Source organism: Zootoca vivipara, chromosome 4 (genome assembly GCF_963506605.1).
Source record: "Zootoca vivipara chromosome 4, rZooViv1.1, whole genome shotgun sequence".
Classification (NCBI taxonomy): Eukaryota; Metazoa; Chordata; class Lepidosauria; order Squamata; family Lacertidae; genus Zootoca; species Zootoca vivipara.
Window position 1 is genome coordinate 25,247,584 of NC_083279.1, and position 24,679 is coordinate 25,272,262.

At 43.3% G+C, this 24,679-nt stretch overlaps 2 protein-coding genes across 5 annotated transcripts in view; one reads left to right on the forward strand and one right to left on the reverse strand.

The window, feature by feature from the left end:
• The window catches only part of RASA3 (RAS p21 protein activator 3), a 115,359-nt gene extending 112,709 nt beyond the window's left edge, over positions 1-2,650 (reverse strand). The window contains exon 1 of the mRNA XM_035114870.2: positions 2,425-2,650. Coding sequence (XP_034970761.1) covers positions 2,425-2,479 — 55 coding nt within the window. The 5' untranslated portion in view covers positions 2,480-2,650. The remainder of the gene's footprint in view (positions 1-2,424) is intronic.
• A 351-nt stretch (positions 2,651-3,001) lies between these two features.
• CFAP97D2 (CFAP97 domain containing 2) lies at positions 3,002-23,062 on the forward strand. 4 transcript variants are annotated; one of them, XM_060273395.1, is made up of 6 exons: positions 3,002-3,189; positions 17,888-17,968; positions 18,579-18,697; positions 19,783-19,975; positions 20,858-20,911; positions 21,552-23,062. In XM_060273395.1, exons 1-6 carry the CDS (start codon positions 3,187-3,189, stop codon positions 21,720-21,722), a joined length of 621 nt encoding a protein of 206 aa, XP_060129378.1. In that variant the 5' UTR covers positions 3,002-3,186; the 3' UTR covers positions 21,723-23,062. The 4 variants fall into 4 exon arrangements, with proteins under 4 accessions (XP_060129378.1, XP_060129377.1, XP_060129379.1 ...); XM_060273394.1 differs by lacking the exon at positions 3,002-3,189 and adding an exon at positions 16,481-16,766; XM_060273396.1 differs by lacking the exons at positions 3,002-3,189; positions 20,858-20,911; positions 21,552-23,062 and adding exons at positions 16,541-16,766; positions 20,945-21,259.
• Positions 23,063-24,679: the final 1,617 nt, after the last annotated feature.

A 24,679-nucleotide genomic window follows, 5' to 3' on the forward strand; every position in this document is an offset into this window, starting at 1 on the left:
TTACAAAACAACATATGCTGAATCAGAGTACTCTGGACGAAAGCTCTCACATCATCTTTTTTTTCCAAACCGGGGTAATGTTTCCCTCCCGGATTTGCATTATATGATGGGCGTGAATTTGCTTTTACATGCATCAACATGCCAAGCTTTCTGCAAAAAAGGGGGCGGGGTTAGCAGAATAGAGTCCTCCCACTGGATTTAATTTGTTAAGGGTATAGCACTTGCCCTGTAACCCAGGACAGTCAAAATAATACCAGAGAGAGTTTTAATCTACAACAGCGACATCTGTCACTTACTTTCTAATGATGTGGTCTGGAAGTCATTCAACAGTCAAAATAATAGCACATCTCTCAAACAAATTAAAACTACCTTCTGTGAAAGCCACAGAGCAACTGCTTGCTGTGAATTGTCAATAGCAGACTGAAGCATTGGCAGCTTGGAATACAGAAAATCTTTATTATGTTTACCACTAGTCATTTTATGTACACTTTCCCAGAAACCCTTCAGTACGTTAAGCACAGAACTTGTCCACCAGTATTATTTGTATATGTGCACCACATACAATTCAAACCAACTTGGTTGTGAACAGCTGGAAGTTTCAGAGAATTACAGCCAATACTGTAGAATTGGTACTACACATGTAACACTTTATTTTTTTCCTGACCTACTGTATGTAGTCAGCTGAAGCAGGTTTAAAACACTACAAAAAACTTGCAAAAGTTTGATCAAAACCCCCCCAAAAAACCTCAACAACTCTGTCTGGATTTTGACCTTTGGGAATATGGTAACTCTTGAATTTAATGAAGGAAAGCAGGAAATAAATATAATAATAAACAAACAAAAGTACTTAGCACAATAAAGAGCTATCCAGTGATATATGTCACAAACTCTGTTCATCTAGATGAGAAGAGGAGAAAGAGAAGGGGGGGGAGACGATTCTTTCAACCACAGCTGTCAAAGGTGTCCCAGAAACTGAAGCAGATGGGTTTGTGCTCAAAGTATTATTATATGAAGAAATCACCATCTATATTTTAAGATAGATACAAGGGATTTATGTCGCTTTGTCCAAGCTATGTCAGTATGTCAGTCATTTGATAAAGACTTTGCAGATGAATATCAGAATGGCCATCACCAGAGGGCACTCCGAAAAAAGTGTGAAAAACAGTGTAACGGACAAAAGTGCAAAATACAACAAATAATAATGAAAATTATATTGTGGCAGCAATCCTATACATCTGATTTACATGGCTGTAAGCCCCAAAGAACTTAATAGACATATATAGGATTGCAGCGTAAATGACACAGACTTTTGTTTTTTGGGGAGGGGACTCAACCCCCTCCCCCCCTCCACAACTACAATGACTTTAAGACTCATGAGTGACAGTGGTAACAAAGAGGAACCAAAATGACATTTCACCATATCACACTGTGCCAACAGGAAATGGCAAGAAGATGGGTTGCCTCTTAAGCATATAGGATGCAGGAATGCCAACAGGAAGCTACTAAGCAGCAGTGGGATGACATTGGCACAACAGAAACCCAAGCAGGCGGGGGGGGGGGGAGAGAGAGAGATAAACACAGTAAGTGACAGTAAGAAGAGTACCAAAAAGAGGAGATCTCCATATAGCTACAGTAGGCATAAACTAGTCGGTCATCAGAAATAGAATAAACGGAGTTGGGAAGAGCGGGACTGAAGTTAACTGTACATACACCCGTTGGCAAGCAAGAACGCCCCACAGACTTGAGCATGCCACTGCCGTACTTGGCAATCCCGCCCCACATGTTAATTAAACGGCATTTGAGAGTGGCAAACCGACCTCCGAGCTTCTGCAAGGGCACGAACCACATGCACGACTAGAAAGACCCAGCAAAGCAATTCCCACACTGCAAATTGGGCGCGAGCCACTTGCCTTACATCTTACGAGTTGACAAGCGGCGACAACCCCCCACCCCCACCACCACAACCACACTTCTTCTTTTTACAGTTACTGCCATCCCTTCTTCCGCTCCTTAGCATCCTGGCCCGCCTCTCTCCCATGCCAGCATCACACACACCCCCACTTCACCCTATAAACTTCAGGGCCCCCTCTCCAACACACTAACACACACCCAAGCCACTCACGCCATTCATCATCCTTCCCTGAGGAGGACCCGTCGTTTCTCATCAGGGACGGGTTGCACGGGAAGAAACAAACGAGGGCCGGATAAGAGCGAGCGACGGGCCGGTGCTGCAGCCTTAGCTGCTGGTGGGGGAGCCCAGGCAGCTGACGGGGCACCCCTGTCCGTCCCAACCGGGCTGCAGCCGCTCCTCGGGAGCTGCGGGGGGGGAAGCCCCTGCTCGGCTTGGAAGGAGCACCCAGCTCCCGTTCTTCCCTTTGTTACTCTCTCCCGCCTCCCTTTCTCCTTCTCCCTCCGCCCCGGTACCTATTTTAATCCTGACGCTCTGGAACACCCGCAGCCCCTCTTCTTCCACCGCCATGGCTTCTTCTTTCTTGCAGAAAAGCTCCCCCGCCGCCGGGAAAAAGGCCGGCTCGGCTGCCTTCGGGTCGGGCTGCCTCTTGAGCCCCGCGACTGCAGCGAGCCGAGAGATACAATGCGCGGTCTGAAGCGGGACCCGGGGAAAGAGAGAGGGAGGGAGGGAAGGAGCGCGCGCGCACTGGGCCGCCCCCACCCTCGCGCTCCACTTCGCAAGAGCAGAACACACGGCTCAGGCAGCGGCCGCCCCCACGGCCGCCCTCCCATTGGCTGAGGGGGGGGGGCAGGCTGTGCGGCGCCCTCCATTGGTCCAGGCCGGGCGGGCCGCTCCCTATTGGGGGAAAAGAATGAGAAACGCGGGGAGAGATTTGTAGCGCAAAACCAAACAGCTGGAGAGGGAGAGAGAGAGATTGGTGGGTGGAGGGGGGGCGCTGGGGTGGAGGGGGGGCAGCTTTAACTTCTGTAGCGCCACTGCTTCAGTGCACCCGCCCAAATCGGGAGCTTAAGGAGGAAGGCGTGGTGGTGGAGGGGGAGAGAGAGGGGAAAGTAGTCAAACAAATGGCCCGCAGCCAGATATTTTTGCTTTATCGCCTCCCGCTTGAAACCTGAGCGGCGTGCCTCTCGCGAGTAAAAGGCTGCCCAAGGAGGATCGGGGTCGTCTGTGTTTCCTTGAAAACCCCTTGGAAGCAGGAGTGCACGCGCACCATTTGAATGGTAATGCTCATCAACTTTTTTGGGGGGGGGTGGCGTCCCAGCCCCCTCAAATATTTCATGGGGGCGGGGAGACGAAGGGACCTCGGCTCCTATGCGTGGAAGGCTCTTTCCACCTACCACTACCCCGCACTTCCACAGGACGGTTCGCGGGCTGTGAGTCAGTAGTACTTGGAAAAGGGAGTCTGTCTGTCCCCTCCCCGCCCCCCTCCATTCTGCAAAATATATAGAGAGAGAGAGATTGCAGAGGGTTGAACGAGATGTCCCGCGGGGTCCTTTCCAACTCTGCGATTCTAGAATTCTGTGCATGGGATGGGCCCATTGGCCCAATGATTCGATTTTGCCACTGAGCTCCGGTCATCCGGAGTAGCCTGATGCCAGAATATCCTAGCAACAGTGTGCAAAAGCAGTAGAATAGTGTGGGCGGCGGGGAAGGGGAGGGAACAGCACACTCCATCGAGTGGTGGAAGCGGGAAGTGCAGGGAAAACGTAGTGCCGGAACCCTGGCAGAGAATCATAGAATTGTGGAGGGTCATCTAATTCTAAAGTAACCCCCTGCAATGCATGAATCTTTCTCCCAACGTGGGGCTCGAACCCACGACCCTGAGATTAAGAGTGTTATGCTCTGCTGACTGAACATGTTGGGTAGAGTCTCACCCTGTGCTTTAATGTAAACGGTTGGAATAAGTTTAACAAACAGAAGGGTGCCACTTGCCAGTCAGTATGAGTACTGAGGCTGGTTCAAAGCAGGATTCTGCAAAAGCAGGTTCACATATCTGCTCAAGGAGAGCAGGGTGTTTTCTGCTTGTGAATGAAAGATTGAAGGGCTGAACTGGTCTGTAGAAAGGCTTCACTCAAGGGATTGCTAAGCTCCACAGGCTGAACCAGTATAGTACTGGCTAAAATTACTATTGTGGAAATGCACCTAGGAGGAAAAACTTAGAACTATCTTAAACCTGGCTTGGCGATTCCTATTGCCTTGGAGCTGCAGAGCCACAGAAACCATTCTCTGCTGCCACCTGTTGGGGTTCCCTCTTTTAATGCACCCCATTTGCTGCTGCAGCCTCCCTGCTGCCACCAGCTGCCTGGTGTTCCTTACTTTGCCACTGGCAAATTCTGCATCTAGAAGATCTCCAGTAGAGGCATAAAAAGGGCAGAGGAGAAGTTAAGTTAGCTTCTCACAGGTGCAGTCTCCGATTACTTGAGGGGGGAAACCCTGGAGAGGAGGGTACTTCAAAAGCTGTGGGGAGGCAGGGACTTTCAGCCACTGCAACTGATCCATGGGCAAGACCTACTGGGGATGAGCTGCTGTGTACTCGTTTGGTCTGACACTCTGCCAAGTCTGTGCAGATTGGGTTCTTGCTAACAGTTCACGCCAACTTGCACAGTGTGATTTACTACTGACTTGTTCCTGGCAGGGGATTAGTGTAAGTTTATGGATATTGATCCCAGCAAAGCAATATTGGTCACCCAAATAGCAGAGTACTGTAATGGTGGCACTGATGGTGAGAAGCAGCATGCTGTTGATGCTTTGTCAGTGCCAAGTGCACGAGAAAACAAAATTCGTATTGGTATGATCAATTAGGATTAGCTGTGGCTCTCTGTTGAGTGTGCACCCAGTGTTAAACATAGGTTTGTGTGGCTGTGTAATACACAAGTTTCCCTTTCCAACCAAAGTACCAAACAATCCAAACTACCCAGGGGAAGATAAAAAAAATCATGGGAAAGTTAGCTGGGAAAAATTCACAGAGGAACTAGGGAGTTATAATTATTCAGAAAAAGTGTGTTGTTAAGATTTGCAGAAGGACATCAACATTAGAAATAAAAATGTATCCTTTGCTTGCCCCCAAAAGGAGCCTAGTATTCAAGAAAGCAGGAAGTGCCTAGGAACAAAGTGTACTGGAACTATAAGAAGCAACCTCTTAGGTACTACAACAAGGAACACTAATGCAGGCATACCCTTAATTTATTTCTTTTTAACTTGCAACAAGAAATTCAGCCATGGAGCATAGTGGGAATGAATTATATGCCATGGTGCAAGATTCAAGATTAATCAGTTGAGGGAGGTACCGGCTCAGAGATTATATCTGAAAATGTGCTGGAGTTGTTCATCCGGCATTGAAAGAACACCCCAATTCTCCCTTGTGCCCCTTAGTGCTTGCAACACACAGTCCCAATCAGCTGAGCACATCAGTGCCTTATCAAAAAGTTCGTTTAAAAACCAGGTCCAAGGTAATATGTGGTGCTTGCAAATCTCTCACTGAAGTTGCTTGTTTGGTTGTGCAGACCGCACAGCACACAGTGGCCCTGGGCTTGCCCCAGTTACAAAGCAGGTGGGTGGAAGATCGCTACACAAGCTGGGGACCTGTAATGTTGGCTGTGAAGCACCCAATATCCCCATCCTAAAAGGTAAAGGTAAAGGACCTCTGACAGTTAAGTCCAGTCGCGAACAACTCTGGGGTTGTGGTGCTCATCTCGCTTTACTGGCCGAGGGAGCTGACGTTTGTCTGCAGACAGCTTCCGGGTCATGTGGCCAGCATGACTAAGCCGCTTCTGGCAAAACCAGAGCAGTGCACAGAAACGCCGCTTACCTTCCCGCCAGAGCAGTACCTATTAATCTACTTGCACTTAACGTGTTTTCAAACTGCTAGGTGGGGAGGAGCTGGGACCGAGCAACGGGAGCTCACCCTATCATGGGGATTCGAACCACCGACCTTCCGATCGGCAAGCCCTAGGCTCAGTTGTTTAGACCACAGCGCCACCCGCGTCCTCATCCTAGTCACTCATAAAAGGTCAAGAACACAAGAGGTGAGAGGGACATATATTGCACAAGTTGTTACCCCTAAGAGAATGCATATTATCCTTTTTTAAGCAGAGGTTGGATAGCCAACTGCCATGTATGATCTAGCTGAGATTCCTCCTAGGATTCTATGACATTCTGATCATTCATATTCTTTTTCTCTATGTCAGTCGAGGTGATTTGGTTGCTGTGGAATGTTTGCATCCCTTAGACTGTTTGCTGTAGCTTTTTGATTCTCAGAGTAGTGCCAAGAAATTAGATTCAAGGACTAGATTCCTTAAGTACACTTAAGATAACAAAACACTGGCTTAGGAATTTGTGTTAAGGGGGCAGAGGAGGCACTCTAGGGGGTGCATGAGAATTTGTTATGTATACTGTAACAACTGGGATGGAGTGCAAAAACATTTTTGCATATACAGTATTGGCAATAGACCACTGTTGGAGTTTACAGATTTTGTGAATGGTTTTATTAATTGAAAAGTTCAGGTTATCTGACTATTATAAGTTTACTGAAGGAGGAGAGGGTGAGGTGGCAGAGAGAAGAAATAGGAAGAGAGAGAGAGAAGGTGGTTCAGAGACAGGTAGGGTTGCCCTCAGAATTCCTGTGCACATCCAAACATAATAAAATCTGCAGCTAAAAGTGAGGTGGCAAATGGGTAACCACACCAACCTCGGGGGGGGGGGGGATGAAGAAAGATGGAGTACAAAAGGGGCAGAATAACAGGAGATGGTGACTTGGTAACTGGACAGATGCTGAAAAGGTGCTTAGTAGTTGCAACGTGTGGGAGGAGGAAGATGCAGGACAAATGGGGTGGTCTGAGTGTAAGGGGGGTTGCACAAAAGGAAGGGAAGCAAGGACATGGGGGTGAAGATGGAAACAGGTTCAAAGCAGGGCTGCAGCACAGACGAGAGAAGTGGCTTCAGAAATAGGGTTTGGAAGGTGAAAAGGGGGTGTAGTAGTTGCCTGGGGTGGGGAGGGAAGCTCTAGGGAGTTAATGGGGTGAATGACGGGGGGGTTGGCAAGTGCAGTGAGCAGGGGGCAGAGGCCCCTTGTCCAATTATATCTTTAGATGCCCAAGTATCCCCTCTGGCACACCTTTCACCAGCAGAGACTGGCATGCAAACTGTGGCCTCTTTAGGACAGAGATCACTTGGACACAATTATTCACGTGCTGGTAATACTCAGGGGATTTTTCCCCCCTGCGGCTGCCTTTGAAGAGTTTGGAAAATTCAAAACGCAATGGCTAAAGTGAGCAAAAGAAACTTTCCTCGTCAACCTTAGTACAACTGTACTGATTCCATTTCTGTTCATTTCTGAAATGAACACAAGTCTCCAGATCTTACCTCTTAAGATTTATAGTGTCCGAGGGGCTACCTTTCCCCTGCCCAGTTATTAAGATCTTCCTTCTTCAACCCCCCACTTACTTTCAGAAGCAGGATGCTAGTGACTAAAGATAGAGCCTTCAAAGTTGTGACATCCTGACTATAGAATGGTTCCTCCAAGGAGGCTCACCTAGTGCAGAGCCTATTTGGGTGCTGTTGTTGTTTTAATTACCTTTTGAATTCACCATTTATTTCACTAAGATTTTATTTGATTTTTAGTCTATCTTGTTCCATTTTGACCTCCTCCTGCTTTTTAGTTGCTCTGGGAGACATCTATCTGGAGTGTGGGATATAAATATCATAAATAAATATGGCAGAACAACCCAGTGCTTTCAAGAGTCTGTGCTATGCATAGTGCAGTTCTGTTTGACAGCAAATCCTGCTGTCCACTGAATTCCAATGCAGCTCCAAAGATTTGTATTAAAAATGGTTCCTCGTTTTGAAACAGGAATATACATGTATAATCAGTGGTGGGACTTAATTAAGGGCACCCCACCTCCCCATATATTGGGACGCGGGTGGCTCTGTGGTCTAATCCAGAGCCTAGGGCTTGCTGATCAGAAGGTCAGCGGTTCGAATCCCCGCAACGGGGTGAGCTCCCATTGCTTGGTCCCTTCTCCTGCCAACCTAGCAGTTCAAAAGCACGGCAAAGTGCAGGTAGAAAAATAGGTACCGCTCCGGCAGGAAGGTAAACGGCATTTCCATGCACTGCTCTGGTTCGCCAGAAGCAGCTTAGTCATGCTGGCCAAATGACCCAGAAGCTGTCTGCGGACAAACGCTGGCTCCTTTGGCCAGTAAAGTGAGATGAGCGCCACAACCCCAGAGTCATCCATGACTGGACATAACGGTCAGGGGTCCCTTTACCTTTACCTCCCCATATAATTTTGCTGTGTAGCTCTCTCAAACAAGAACCTAAATAGAATACTTCCTTTCCTGACTTCAGTATCCTATAAACAATTCTGTTCTTAATTCTGCTGAATTTATACAGTTTCAGGATCGAGCCCAACTTTCACGGCGGCTCTGCATTCAGAACTACATGTGTCCATATTATAACACTGCAGAGGGTTCTGAAATCTAAATTAAGCCACAATTAGGCTTACACAGAAGGTCGTTTTCTGTGACTCATTTCTGCCAGGCAAGGAAATCACTTCCTTTCAGTGATCTAGATGAGAGGTTTCCCTTGAGAGGAAGTAGAGTTAGGAGATTTTCTAATTACCTAACTTTAACATAATGGAAACAGCTAACGAAAACACAGCACATAACACTCTGTACATAACTGAACATATCAACATTTCTTAGATATAACATTTTCAATGTAGTTGCCAGAAAGAGATACAGTACTCCATATTCTTCAAGAACATGGGGCAACAGTATATTTATTTTTAAGTATTCCTATGCTGAAAGGAAACACGGATACCGTTTCCTGCCTCAGAAAGGATTCATATGCCTATCTGGGAGGCAGTGTGTCTACGCCCTCTTCTGGTTAGATGTAAATCTGTTTTGAAAGACAAATCTGGAAGTATAGCAGAGGTAGAGTTTCTGGTTTCTCCAAACTTTTTTCTGCATTTTCACATGTTTGCATTTTTTTTAAAAAAAGGTCCCCATTAAAATTTGTCAGTATTTTAGTGTAGCTTTCTCCATATATATTACTGTTGTTGTTGATCTGTCTTGAGAGAAAATGGAGTGCGCCTCCAGGGGTCATGTCAAACGGCTGTGTTAGTAGCACCAAGTGACTTCCCCAATATGGAGGTCCTGGGCTGCCCAGTCGACAAGACCCCCCTCTGATGTGGTCCAAAGCAATACATTTGGCACCAGCTTGGCTGCAGTTGCTTGGCGTACAAGGCACCATCCAACTGTCTTAGGGACTCCACTCTGGATTTGTTTAGGGTTTACTGCTTAGCCTTTTCTTCTCCTAGATGGGCTACCTTCCCAGGTTGACAAGCCCCATCTGCCCCTCCCTTCCCTCTACAGCCCGTGCAGAAACCGCTTCTTGACCATTTGATCCACTATTGGTTTCATATGCTCAATCTGCCAGAGGCAGTCTTTGAATGCAGAGGAATTCCCAACTCACTAAGGGATTGAGATCCATAGGCTACCCTCACCTGGTTTAGCTGGCCAGTCAAGGTATGTATTGTTAAATGCAATTTTGCCTAATATACATGTTTTTGCAACAAAAACAATGCATTTCTGTTTGTTGTTTTCAGTGATACATTATTACAGTTGTGCCTTGGTTTTCAAACAGCTTAGTTCTCAAACATTTTGGCTCCCGAACGCTGCAAACCCGGAAGTGAGTGTTCCGGTTTGCAAACTATTTTTGGAAGCCGAAAGTCTGACGGGGCTTTCGCAGCTTCCAATTGGCTGCAGGACCTTCCTGCAGCCAATCAGAAGCAGCGCTTTGGTTTCCAAACGTTTTGGAAGTCAAATGGACTTCCGGAATGGATTCCGTCCGACTTCCATGGTACAACTATATTAACAACAACAACAACAACAACCAACAACAACAACAACAATACTCCACCCATCTGGCTGAGTTTCCGCACCCACTCTGGGTGGCTCCCAGCAGAATAGGAAAAACACAATAAAATATCAAACATGGATTTTTGTGCACACTTTACCCCTGTGGGTACATTTTTTATACACCTTAATTGGGTGGAGAAGTGCACTGCAAAATTCAGAGAAGTTTGGATTACTAAGGATATGTTGTGTTTCAGTTTGCACATCATTTCAAGGAGTGTGAATTGGGGAGGTATGCAAACTGAGCCATGTTTCTCCCTGTCCCTTTCTATGAGGCAGTTTATATGCTTTGTAGGAACAGTGACTGGAAAAAGTACTAGCTTCACTGTGGAATGAAGGGAGGAGGGGCGTGGCTTTAGCTAGGTACAAAGGGAAGGGTGGGTGGTTTTGAGAGTGGGGTTGGCAGGGTAGGTGGAGTTGGCAAGCAAAGCAAGCAGGGGCACAGCCCCTAATATAATATATTTGTTTTCTTTAGGGTTGTTCTTTAATTCCATGCTTTCTCTGATTCCTAGAACGATAATTGCATGTTATACAGATAAATTACAGCTGTTGCCAATCTGTGTCAATTATGCAGTCTAATCACTGTGGATAAAACAAGTCACAGTGCACAATATTGCTATATAAATAGATAAGCAAGCCATTTCTACCTAGATTTCTACCACCTGCTGGAAATGGTGAAATCTCAAATAAGTTTCAGCCCAAAAGGTTAGCCTCCTATGAATGAAACACAAACGTAAGAGCAATCACACAGATAAGCACAACAGTATCATTTTGCATGCAGCGCAAACCAAGTAATACTCATCTGCCAATGCAGGAATAGTTTTCTCATTATCAAAAAACAAGGATAAGTGGTATAAACACGGGATGTATTATTATATGCAGAGAGTATAACAGCACTAACTGTACTTCCACATTCAGCACTGTAAAGCGAGCACACTGAAGATTTGGGCTGAGTTTGTAGGTGCACATTCACCACTTGTATAGAAGTAATATGAAGATATGCCTTGTGTCTGTCAAAAGGCCCATCACCAAAGCCAACCAATCGCATCGCTGATGAAGCTATCATGTCACCTACTACAGCTTCATCACCTAATATTTTAATGATTTAAAACATTCTAAACCACAGATCCTTGGGCTTGCCGGTCAGAAGGTTGGTGGTTTGAATCCCCGCGACAGGGTGTTGCTCCCGTTGTTTGGTCCCAGGTCCTGCCCAGCTAGCAGTCTGAAAGCACGTCAAGTGCAAGTAGATAGATACCGCTCCGGCAGGAAGGTAAGCAGCATTTCCATGCGCTGCTCTGGTTTGCCAGAAGCGGCTTAGTCATGCTGGCCACATGACCCGGAAGCTGTACGCTGGCTCCCTCGGCATGTAAAGTGAGATGAGCGCCGCAACCCCAGAGTCGTCCGCGACTGGACCTAACGGTCAGGAGGCCCTTTTAGCCAACCTAGCAGTTCGAAAGCACTCCAAAAAAGTGCAAGTAGATAGATAGGTCCCGCTCCGGCGGAAAGGTAAACGGCGTTTCCGTGCGCTGCTCTGGTTTCGGTGTTCCGTTGCACCAGAAGCAGCTTAGTCATGCTGACCACATGACCCAGAAAAAACTGTCTGCAGACAAAAGCCGGCTCCCTCGGCCAGTAAAGCAAGATGAGCGTCGCAACCCCAGAGTCATCCATGACTGGACCTAATGGTCAGGGGTACCTTTACCATTACTCATTCACACAATGAGACAGAATGAAACCCATGGCATTTGCGACTCTGCTGTACACTGTATTTGTTTTAGCAGAATGGGGAGAAGATGGGTATGCAACAACAATGTGCTGTTATGGTACAGATAGCTAATGTTATTTTTAGGCAGGAACATTGTTCCTGTGATTCAGTAAGCAATAGTAGTACCTTAGGACTGGCATGGTCTCATTTGGAATGCTGTGAACAATTCCGGGAGCTTACCAGAATCTTGCAGATGAAGTCTGTCAACATACTGCTTGGATAAGGAGATCTGCTTTGGATTAAATCTGTGTCTGTATTTGCTGCAGCTTCTGCTGAAGCTTAAACCAGTTAAGAGATAATCACTACTAATATTCTCCTGTTTATCATCAGGAGTCAAATCAGGAATAGCCAATTTCTGTATTGCCTTGGGCTACTCTGTTCTACAAACAATGTTTTGCGGAATGAAAGTATATTTTGCTGCACAAGCTGAACCACTTGTGGGTAGTCAGATTGCACAATGAAGATGCCACCCTCTAGCAGGAATGGGTTTCTAACTGTAGGACATTTGGACTCACAGTATAGACATTTGTATGTCATCCTATACCTATTTACATATTAAAGGTAAAGGTAAAGGGACCCCTGACCATTAGGTCCAGTCGTGACCGACTCTGGGGTTGCGCGCTCATCTCGCATTATTGGCCGAGGGAGCCGGCGTATAGCTTCCAGGTCATGTGGCCAGCATGACAAAGCCGCTTCTGGCAAACCAGAGCAGCACATGGAAACGCCGTTTACCTTCCCGCTGTAGCGGTTCCTATTTATCTACTTGCATTTTGACATGCTTTCGAACTGCTAGGTTGGCAGGAGCTGGGACCAAGCAACGGGAGCTCACCCCGTCACAGGGATTCGAACCGCCGACCTTCTGATCAGCAAGCCCTAGGCTCAGTGGTTTAACCACAGCGCCACCTGGGTCCCTTATTTACATATTACATGTAAAATAAAAAAGAGGTCTAACATCAATTGTCACCATCAATTGTATTTCTGTACTGCCCTTCCTCCCACAGAAGTCATGACACTCCAAAATACAACCATCACAGAACTATTAAAATTTCTAAAATTACATACTGTATTTAGAAAATGAAGAACAGAGTTCACTGGACAGTGATGCTAAAATTGTTAATTCCATTTATGTCCCAATAGTTCATACAAACTATTCATAAAAACCAAAAAGGTTTTAACATGGAGGAAAGCACACCTCCCCAGGGGGAACTGGGGCACCACCACCAGGAAGGCCCTCCCTTGCATAACAAAAGCCGTCCCCCTACTCCTATAGACTCACTCACAGCCAACCCTAATCTTACCTGGGAGTGATCGGTCTATGACAGTGGGGTGACACTCACCTTCTTGCCACTGGATCACTCCCAATCTGCTCTGTACTGAAGACTAATTGAGAGTATGACCTGCAATATGTGTTTGACCCGTGATGCATTGAGGCAGATCCACAGTTGTCTTGATGACCATGAAGTCCTTAGCCAGACCAGATAAGGTGGACTCAGCTTCTACATTTAAGACTCCTGGGATTATTGTTCAAGGGTTCTCCAAAACCACAGGATTGACAGAACACCAATAAAATGTCCTTCCGGCACAACAGCAAGTGGAGATTCACATCTGGTTCCCAGACAGGTTGGTTTCCTAGTGAGGATTGTGGAATTTCTGTGGATGACTACAAACTGCACACACACCCTTCCAACCTATGTGCTGCCCCAAGAACCCAAGCAGGCAAAGCTGAATCAAATCAGATCCACTCGGGTGTCAGTAATGTCTACTAAAAACAGCACCAGGTGGGACAGCAGATAGACATGCAAGAAATACGATATAAGATCTATTTAACGCCTCAAAATTGAAAACAACTTTGTTTTCCTTATAAATAAAACCTTGGATTAAACCTTTTATCAGGTCTTATTTAAAATTTGGTAGGGGCACAAACAGCCTCAGTCAGAAGCCAGAGCTAACCCATGAACTTGTAAGATGCCTGCTCTTTAAATTACGCCATTTAATACAATGGCTCTGAGGTAAAGTTGGCATAAAGATGGCTTGTGAATAATGCCTTTGCTGCCAAGTGTACATCAGTTAGACTAGGAATATTACCCACAAACGTAGAGGACCTGTTAAGTGTATCTGCACATTTCTTTTTTGATGGTTGGGGCAGGAGCTGCTTTCCATACTCTTTCAGTGCCTCTAATCCTGCAAAATACAATGTGTTAGGTTCCAGTCCTGAGAAGGGGGGGGGAGACACATTTAAACACGATTATGAGCACATGAATTGTGGATTCGGCCTTTCAGCTGTGGAATGCCATTAAATGCATTGGGAAAGCTCTGATGTTCAGCAGTTCTTCACATCAAACCGCACAGCAATGTTCTGAGAATTTAAAGAAACGGAAAGAGCAAGAGAGAGAAAGCACCTAGCTTAGTGTTCCTGACAGGCACTTATGGTAATCTCTTTCCCCTTTCTACAAAGTATTCCCATTCCAGTGGGCAGAGTCAATAAATACACAAAAGACACATGGCTGCGGATACCTCTGTGTGGGGCCAGAACTAAGGCAGGGTAGAAATGCAGTCCCGCAGTGTGGGGCGAAAGCTAGCGCAGAAAAGAATCTGGGCGATCGGGGGTGGGTGGAGCCTGGAGGAATTGGGTGTGTTGAATCCTGCAGGGTGAGTCCTATCATAAGTCATACTGAGCAATGTAGTACTGCCTGCCCACTGCTGCTGCTACCACCAATTGTCTCTCCTCCTTTCTAGTTGTCTGGGCAGTCCCAGCATGAATCTGAGAAAGGGATAATTTGTGGTGCTTTAAAGCATGGTTTCCAGAGTCCTTTAAACTTTTAAAGCAGGTGCTCACTCACAGCACCTCATTCTAAGGAAGGGATAGAACATGCAATAAATAAATACTCCCTCTTCTTTTACTGGTTTCCTGCAGAACATTTTAACTTCTATAAAAAGCCGTTCATCCCTAGCTACCTAGGGATATCCTAAACTGCAACTCTGGTAGCAAACTGAAACACGTGAAGCTGCTGTACCAAAACACAAGGGTTCCTGACTGGCCTCAGCCCTAGTAGCTTCTGATACTCTGGGACCATTAAAAAGTAATCACAATTCCTGGAAGTTAAGGCTATCAATGGCTTACTAACCATGATGAACATGCTCTACCATTGGAGGCAGTATGTCCCTGTATATCACTTGCTGGGAATTAGAACTGGGGAGAGTGCCTTTGCACTCAGCTCCTGCTTGTGGACTTGTCATTGGCATCTGGTTGGCCAGTGTGAGAACAGGATGCTGGACTTTTCTGATGTCACCCTTAAATCGATATATATAGAAATGTAAACTGGGCATGTGTGTTCGTCTCCAATGTTCAACGAAACTGCTTGAGCGCTTGTGTTCGAATTTGGACCAAAGTCAAATGTGACTACTGTTGGGCATTCACACCAACCGAGTGGCAGCAGCAGCAGGGTCGACGAAATAACAAACTCGAATGCAATACCTTTGCTTGCTTTTTATTATACAATACATACAAAACATACAATACACCCCTCTTAGCACCATTCCGCTATACCTCACACTACACTACACAAACTCATGAAACATTTGGGTAACTTAAATACAATTTTCAAAATAATCAATTACCCAATCACCTTGCCGCATTCAGTGCAGCAAGGAAACTCCACCTCCAATTATTCAAATTATCAAACGCTTACAGGTGTGCTATCATTCAGATCAGGGCTACAAACACACATCTCTGAGTAGCACCATTAACCATGTCAATAAAGAAAAACCTAACAACTACGAGAGAAACCCATACCGTTTTCAAAGGCAGATGTCACACCTGGGCCAGGTAAAACCCCCAAAACCACGTGTTCCAGAACTCGCAAATCCGACAAAAGTACATGCTGGGAGCACAGAAGAGGTTGCAAAATAGCACCCTCTAGTGATGGCTACACTGGTACTGCACCTAGGAAAACATCCCTCTCCACAGCATCTCGGCTTGGCTTTCCAGACTGGGCCGAATGGAGGTGGGGGCTCGCCTGGGTGGGGGATGGGGGGAAGAGGGGGCGGGATAGGTCATGGGTCGGGACAGGGTGGGGCCAATCACAGGGATGAGCTGTGGGGGTGGGGAGAGGAGGGGCCAGAATGGAAAACAGGGGGACTCTGAAGGTGAGGGGAGTCTGAAGGGGGACTCTGAGGCTCCATTTAACAGGCTGAGCCACAGCAACGCGTGGCAGGGCCAGTTAGTAGGATATAAAGGTTTCTAATATATAAATGTCGTAGGAAGTGCATGCACACGTTGCAAGCTTTCTATATGCAATGCAGATGTGTGTGACAATTATGTGGGTTTCTCACTGTATGTGCATGTGCTAGTTGGCGGTGGCAACAAAGACCCCATATATGTGGGATTGTCACACACAATGATCCTACAGGCTGCTTCTCATTATTTCCTACCTGGGAGTGTTTTCCACACAATAATGTGCAATATAGTTTTCAGCAGAAAACCATTTTTAACAAATGACAGAGGCCACATTTCATTGTGTGTCTTGGACTTTGATATACCAGTACTACTTTTGTGCAAATATATACTTGCCTGCAATGCTATAAAGGTTTTATTATTGGACTAATTGCTTTTCTTTAATTGTTGATGTTTTAAGCCAAGATCACAGAAATAGGGGGGGGGTGTAATTGTTCCAGAAATTAATGTGTTGAAAAGGATATCATTTGGAATCTTCGTTTTACAGTTCAGTCCTATACATATCTACACTCTCAGTAAGCAAGTCACATTGTTTTCAGTGGGGATTACTTCCTTAAAAGTGTGTACAGTATTGCAGTCTTTGATTATTGGTTCTTGCTTGTTACTTCGCAAACATATTGTTTAAAATGCTATCACCAGCTATTCACTTTTTGCCTCAGCGATTCCATAGCAACCACCACATGACCTGCAGCAAACACACCACAGTTGTTAGAGCTTCACTCAAGAAGCTTCTGGCCAATGACGCACTCTCTTTGAAGTAGTCCAGATTTAGAGGTATTTCATGTTGTTTTAAGATGCACCGATCCTACCAGCCAATTTTGCCGTGTGGCAGTAAATACCTTCAGCAAAAGTGGGACAAAGCGGCATACGAAGAACACAAGAGAAAGGTAAGTGTGGTGGCTCTCTTATAAAATTGCAAGCTGCTTCATGCACAGAGCCAAACTTGTTGAGAGGAAATGCCTTTGCATTTCTGCCAAGGACATAACAATTAGGCACCGCTCAGTTTGCTGTTTTAGTATGCACTGTACATTGCTCCCTCTTGACTCCCCTCCACACTTTAAACCAAAGAATTGCTACCATGCCAAGAATTTATTTACAAAGAAACGGTCCAATCTCAAAATCATTTCAAGAAAAATTAATAAGCATTTCACACGAACACTGTAGGCCACTTCCTACATTCCTTTAATTTCTGTGACGAAAAGGCCTTGCATTTATCAATGGCTTTTATCAGTGGGTTTTCTTTTGTTGCACAAATATAGATCTGGGGGCTCCCCCAAGCTATGAGTGCACAGGGGAAAGTAAAACTCATACCACTATTCTTCTGTTACAAATTATACAGCCACACATGCACAAAGGTTAAATGGTGTCAGAAAACCTACACGAGAACTAACCATTGGAGAAATGTTAGCTTTCTAGAGTTTATAGTTTTTGGATGATAGCCAACATTTGTCATACTCAGACCAGACCCACTGAAATGAATGAACTCCTTGGATATCACCCTTTGTATTTTATTTTATTTTTGCTGTAAACTGATATAAACAGAAGGAAATATGTCATTGAGTTTGGCACTCAAGGTGAAAATTAACCTTTTTGATTTAGGGCTTTTCCTTTGCTCAATATGGGTGGCTTTTGCATTTAGATTATAACATCTCCCTCTTTCTTCAATGCTTTTGAATGCTGGAAACCACAAGAAGAGAGAGTGCTCTTGTGCACATGTTCTGCTTCTGGGTTTTTCTACAGACATCTGGTTGGCCACTGTGAGAACAGGATGCTAGACTAGATGGGTCATTGGCCTGATTCAGCAAGCTGTTCTTATGTGGATCCGTCTTCATGTCTGATATTTGTACTTACTTATGGGGTCATTGTCATAACAGAATCAATCAGCAAAGATTAGGGAGAAGGCAAAGTGTACAATGGCTTTGCCGCCTAAATCACTAAAGAAGTTCCCTTCTATTCTATAGGCACATTTAAAGACTAAAAACCAGGAGTGTTTTGTTTTCCACTGCAGATTCAGACTACCAAACCTGTGGTGGACACCTCTACTCCTCGAACGTATGGGCATCTTCATTTGAAGTTAAGAAAACTTAAGGTATGTTAAGGTATGTTGATTTTTTAATGAAGTTTATTATTATTAGTTGTTGTTTTATACAAAAAAAGGTCTCAAAGTGACATAAGATAAAATATGAGCAGGTAAAATTAATTCAAATCCAGAATCTTTAAAAGAATGTACAATACAAAATTCCTACAACACTCATAGAACACTATAAGGATACCCCACTAAAAGATGAGAAATACACTATAGACTACCAAAGGCCTGAGTAAAAAACAACAACCTGAGGGACTCTAGATAACAGTTGTCCATGCACTGACTACAGAAAGCAGGATTCTGAATGAGATGGGTCTTTGGTATGATTTAAGAATGCAGTTTTTATTTCCCCTCCCCCTCAATAACCCAGATAACTCTAAGAGTTTTCTGCATTACTCAAGATTCAATTTCAGTAAGTTCTAAGTGTGTACAGATCTCATCTATTTTTGAATTTCATCCTGAAATATAGCATTTCTACCATCATATTCTACAGCACACAAAATTACAAGTGTGAAGGGAGTGGGGGAATCAAATGCTGTAGGTGTCCTTGGCTAGAGAGGATGTAATGTATGGAACATAATTCGTTTCCCTAAGTATCCCCCTGTCTTTTCAGCTGGAGAAGGACCGCCTGTCAATCATCGAGAGGGAGAACCGTTTGCTGCTAGAGAAGATGTCTTGTATCATGAGGACCAAAGGAAGAACTGATAACAAAAATGAGTATGAGGCCAAAAGGTACAGCTTGTAATCAAACTGGTATAAGGCTATCCAGTTACATTAACAGCATTGACCATGGCACTTAATAACTTACCCTTTAATGACCTGTATAATAACAAGAAGCTCTGGGGCTGTTTTACAGGCATGCCTTCTTTAAAATGTTTGTGTAAAGGCCACTTCAGCTGCCATTTCTTTTCTCTCTTTTTTTTTGGGGGGGGGGAGTTTTGACAATTTAATCATCCAAAGGAATGGGTCTTCAAACATAGAAAACGTTAGAAAGCGACAGTAAGCATTTTATGATTTTTTCCCCTTTTAAAAAAAATTTTCAAACCATAAAGGTGTTTTTTTTAAAAAATGTGCATAGTCCAAAAACAGAGCAGGATGGTAAAAGTATTGGTAGAGAAGGGGAATCAGTACTAACCTGGAACTAATATAGGAGTTGTTCTAGCCTAATATTATCCATAGGGTCTCCTACCTGTGCACAAAAATTTGTAAACAGTTAAAAAATAAAAATAAACTGAGATTTTGGATCTTTCCCTGTTGAGACCTCCAATAGTACAAAATGTATTAACCAATAACATATTTCAATTGATGATTGGGATGTGTCACAATATCTCTATGATTCAGGGAAGGAATCAACTGGGGATAGGCACACAGAGGCTGGTTGTTGACTGTCCAGAGATTTCCCTACGGCAAGGAACAAACTTCTGAGACATAAGCAGCAGAACGTGGAGTGAAACACATCAATTTGACAACTGGAGTGTGATAGGGGAGCCATGATATACGAAAGTTTCCCTTAAGGAGAATGCTAGGCAGAATTTTTGAAGCCATTATCCGGGGTGGGTGGGATTTTTCTTAGTGGAAGAAATTGTACTATATATAATACTATCTTTCTTATAAAACATATAGCCTACTCAATTACTTATTATAAATTAGTTTGGTAAGGCAAACCATAATATGCGTGTATTTTTGATTGTACCAATCTTCATTTTCTTCTGCACATGAAGCATTGTAGCTGCCAATAATATCTATAGGTGTATTTCCCCTCCATGCTATGGATAGAATCTTTATTTCAACAGTATATAATACTCTCCCACCTTTAGCTTAAACAGAGAAAGACGAGAACGAGAATTTCGAAAAGTAAGCCAGGAGAATCACGCCATCCTGGAAAGAATTATGAACTGCAAACCTCGATACACAGTCCAAAAGTGGAATGAAGAGTGGCAAAAGGCTGAAAACTACATGAACAGTATTGCAAGATATCCTCGTGGGTTGTGCAAGTTGCAGGATCAAAAGGTAAGTACAGTTTTAAAATATGTACACATTTCTTCAGTTTGGTGGATCCATATCTCCTGGTCTTCTGTTTCCAGATTAAACAAATAATCAGTTGATTAAATGTTACAGAATCACACCACAGGTAAAATTTCTGAGCTAATTTACCGGTAATTAAGCTAGTTAGGATGCATCATAGGTAGGAAAAATACACATGGACCCAAATCTGTTTGTAAGAATATTGTCTACATAATTTCGTAGACACAGCTCCAATTAACAGTGGGTTCAGTATTATGAACTACATTTTGCATGTGCATGGAAACAGCATTTGCTTCCAGTATCATTTTTTTTGCTTAGCCTTGTTATTATTTCCACTGTTGGGCCACTTAATATGGCAGTCTGCTGATAGTGTTGAGATTTTAAATGATGCAAGATGAAGCTCACACTGTACAATAGAGGAACTAGGACACAGAAATATATTATGCTCAAAACTCCATGCATATGTACCAGAGCATCAGAAAACTATTTTTGTGAACAACATAAGTATATAAGTGGATTAAAAATCTTCACACCCTACCTACACCAGTGGTTCTCAAAGGGTGTTTCAATGTTCTTAGGTAGCTGCAATGTTTTAATCTTTCTGGATGTCCTATGATCACATTATAAAGTAGTTGTGTTCTGTGTTATAAACCAAACACTGCTAGGAATTGTTTATTTTTGTTTTCCAATGTATTTCTTATCAAGAAGTATTTGGCGTGGCGCAAGCAAATTTTTCTTCTGAAAATAAAAGTTTGAGAACCAATGCCCTACATCTTAGGGTTACAGTTTGCACATACACTTTTCTCGTTAAGTCAGAGGAAGAACGTTTATCTTTCTAACCCCTGCTTTTTTTCCTTTCGGCTGAAGTATACCATTAGCACCAAAATGAGAGGGTCCATCTGCCTTCCCCATCCCTCTAAGGTCAGCTTTTATGTTCTCAACTAATGCTTTCAGGTCTGGCTTCAAAGATCAGCAGAAGCAATTTTTTAGACGTTGGAGAAAAGAAAAGGCACCTTCCCCTAAGAAGGATTTAAGCCTGTTATCTTCATGCAACAAATGGAGATTTAAATGCAACACATAAGAAACGAATTTCAAGTTGCAAAGCTGCCATCTATCTTACATTTATCACAAATTGCAAAACGTTCTTGAAACTCAAATTCTTCAGCCCATGAATCACTGCTTTTACAAGAAAACAAAACTAGTAATCCCCACACCTCAGGTGTAACTACCATATATTTCAATTCAGATTGCAATGGCATGTGCTTTGAGAAAACAGGTCTGACAACAAAAATGATAAAGAAAAGCTCAAGATATAAGCAAGATATAGCCTAATGTGACATCTAAAGGGCAAATAAAGAGAACAATTTATTGATTTAAATTCTTTGGTGTTTAATACATTGGTGTTTTGCTTTGTTTTACAGTTGTGATTATAATATTTTGTTCTTAGAGTTTAAAGGGTCTAGTAGTTTAGTATTTTTTGCAGCAGTTGTACAAAAATCTACCTAAAAATATTCATCTATTTACTAGAACATGAATTTATCATTTATTTGTCCCTCCATAGGAACTAAAATTAAAGAAAACAACAGCAGAAAGAGACAGAAAGAAAAAAAGAGATATGAAAGATAGGTATGTGACAAACAAAGTAGAGGAACCAGAGGAAGAAGAACTGATTCATCAAATAAAAAAACCAAGTAATGATCACGAAAAAGAAAATCCAGTAGAAAAAGTGTGATTCCATGCATTACGATGACACTCCGTATAATGGATATCACTAAACGGAAGACCTGATATAAGGGGATGCATAATTAAGAACTTATCTTGGTTATACGAAGGGTAGATATTAGAATCTAGTTCTAGACATTCTTCTTAGATAAAGCATATAAGCAAGCTGACCAGAGCAGGAAGCCTACACGTACTTGGAAAGTATATCCAATTGAAATCAGTGGGAATTACTCCCAAGAAAGCATGGTTGGGTGAATTATATAGAATCACAGAGTTGTAGAGTTGTAAGACACCACAACGATCATCTCGTCCAACCTCCTACAATGCAGGGATCTGGGTTGTGACTACAGCCAAAGATGAAGAATTTCCATGAAAACAAAACTCACAATAATAATAAGAAAATTACCAGGGGGGAAATGTTTTCCCAAATAGTTATAAACAGGGTTTTATTCACGCTTAAGGGAGATTCTCCATTCATGAGCCAACTTCATTCAATTATCACTGAAACGTCTTGCTTCCATCTGTTATGATTTGTACATCTCAGATATTATCTGTTTAACTATTCTGAGTGCCTGGTTTTGGGGGCACTGAGTTAGTCTACATCATGGATGGTTAACCTTCTTCAGCCTGAGGGCAACATTCCCATCTGCACAACCTTCAGTGGCAGGGGCATATGTCTGTGGTTCTTAGGGTTGGGGGTTAGCTGAGCAGGAAATTAGTTAGTGCTCTTCAATCAGTCTCAACCTACGATCCACCTTTGACTCTCAATCAGCACCATAGGACTCCCTGTGTCAAGCTTATGTAGAGAGAAATTAAATAACTAAAGAAGATATTCAGCCAAGAAATAAAATAATGTTGACATTCCCACATGCTACATGTTTTGTGGTGCCAAATGAAGACCTGACTCTTAAGAAGATTTTGGGAAAAGATGAACTGATGATCTGTTCAGTTCATTTGTAGTATTATTGGTATAACTATTATTATTATTATTTTATCATGCTTCTTTATATTGTTTTGATTATTTGTATCTAATGTTAGCTGCTTTGAGTTCCCTTAGTGGAAATAAAGTGGAATTGGATAAAAACAAAAGTTGAAACATACTACTTGAAAGTAAGAGCTATTGAAATAAAAGCCAGTTGTCTTCATAAAATGTTTAAAGTGTTCCTCCGGTGACAGCAAAGATGAAGTGTTCTCTTTGGAATCTGCTACAAAAGCCTAAGCAGTAATGTAATGGCCCAAACCTGTCCAGCTTCTGAGACCCCATCTAGATTAATCAGGTTAAATGCAGAGGAAGGGCTGCTACCAAAACAAATGGAATAGGCTTGGTTGTAGAAAATAGGTGCAGAATGGATGGGGCACTGGTGGCTCTCTTAATGTTTTTGGACTCCAGCTTCCATCAGCCTTAGCTAGCCAGTAGTCAGGGATGATGGGAGTTAGAATCTTATCACCAGGTTCCCTATCATTGATATAGACTGTTAATCTGCAACTTGATTGGATCCCACCTCATTTTTTTTCTTAATGAACTTCTTTAATATTGCTCTATTCTAAGATTAAATTATGGGACAATGGGGGCAACAGAGTTATCTATGGTGACTTTCTATGTCACAGTGCCATCAGGAAGTTATATGGCTATCAGATGAAGACAGCGATGCCACCCAACTGGTTTCATCAAATCCTTCTGGGACTGCTGCTATTAAGCCACGACTTGCTTCATTCTTGCATCCTGTCCTGACAGTAGTCTTTTATCTGTGTGCCGCCTTTCCATAGTTAAAACCTCGCTCATGGTGGTTTACAACATAAAAAGATTCACGTAGTCACAAACAGGACAAAAGTAGTCATAAACCATAAATAAAACACATCAAAAGTTCACAACCAAATCAAGCTCAGGACCGCAATACCCTAAGGACCTCCTCTCCCCATATAAACTGTCCAGAGGGTGGCAACACGAGAACGGAGCCTTTTCTGCAGTGGCTCCCCATTTGTGGGATGCTCTCCGCAGGGAGGCTCACCTGGCGTCTTCATTATATATCTTTAGGCGCCAGGCAAAAAAAACGATCCTCTTTAACTAGGCCTTTTGCCAATTGATATCCTCACAGCCTTTTTTTAATATGCGTCTGTGGAAATAGGGATGGTGTTATCATTTTGCTGTTTTGTTTTACTTCTGTTCATGTTTTTTATCCTGTATCTGTGAACAGTGCCGGATTTATGTATAAGCTAAACAAGCTATAGCTTAGGGCCCCACTCTCTTGGGGTCCCCCAAAAAATTTGAAGGAAAAAAAACATTGGATGTACATGCACCACGGGGGACCTTAAGGTCCATAAATAATAACACTTTGGAGGTCCCAAGCCTCAAGATTAGATTGGTTTCAACTAGGGCCAGGGCCTTTTCAGCACTGGCCCCAGCATGGTGGAACACTCTGTCACAAGAGACCAGGGCCCTACAGGATTTGACATCTTTCTGCAGGGCCTGCAAGATGGAGCTGTTCTGCCTGGCCTTCGGCTTAGACTCACTCTGACCCCTTATATGGAATTTGGTAAATAAATTTTCCCTTGGCTTTTTTGCTGACCCATGTAGGACCAGCATGGATGAATAGCTGATGTTTCCTCCCTCTATGGTCTTGATTTATGGGCTGCTATTAAAATGAGGCTACATTTTAAGCTGTATGTATTTTAAGCCATGTTTTAATTAACTGGTTGTTGTTGTTGTTGTTCCTATTATGTTTTATTGTAATTCGTATTTGGTGTTAGCCGCCCTGAGCCCAGCCCTGGCCGGGGAGGGCGGGGTATAAAATTTATTATTATTATTATTATTATTATTATTATTATTATTATTTCCAAAATGTAAGATAAAAAACAAAATAAAAACTACAACATTTTGTTATGTGCAAATGGCTTTAGATACCTATTAGGTTCATAAATTACCATATAGCATCTATTCAACACAAAAAAACAACGACAATATGTTGT

Bases quoted from the DNA above. Each gene is read 5' to 3' on its own strand.
- CFAP97D2 (XM_060273394.1), top strand. From the start codon at position 16,674: ATGCACCGATCCTACCAGCCAATTTTGCCGTGTGGCAGTAAATACCTT. The intron at 16,767-17,887 runs GTAAGTGTGGTG...TTTCCACTGCAG, and splicing joins ACGAAGAACACAAGAGAAAG to ATTCAGACTACCAAACCTGT. The intron at 19,976-20,857 runs GTAAGTACAGTT...TTTCGGCTGAAG, and splicing joins GCAAGTTGCAGGATCAAAAG to TATACCATTAGCACCAAAAT.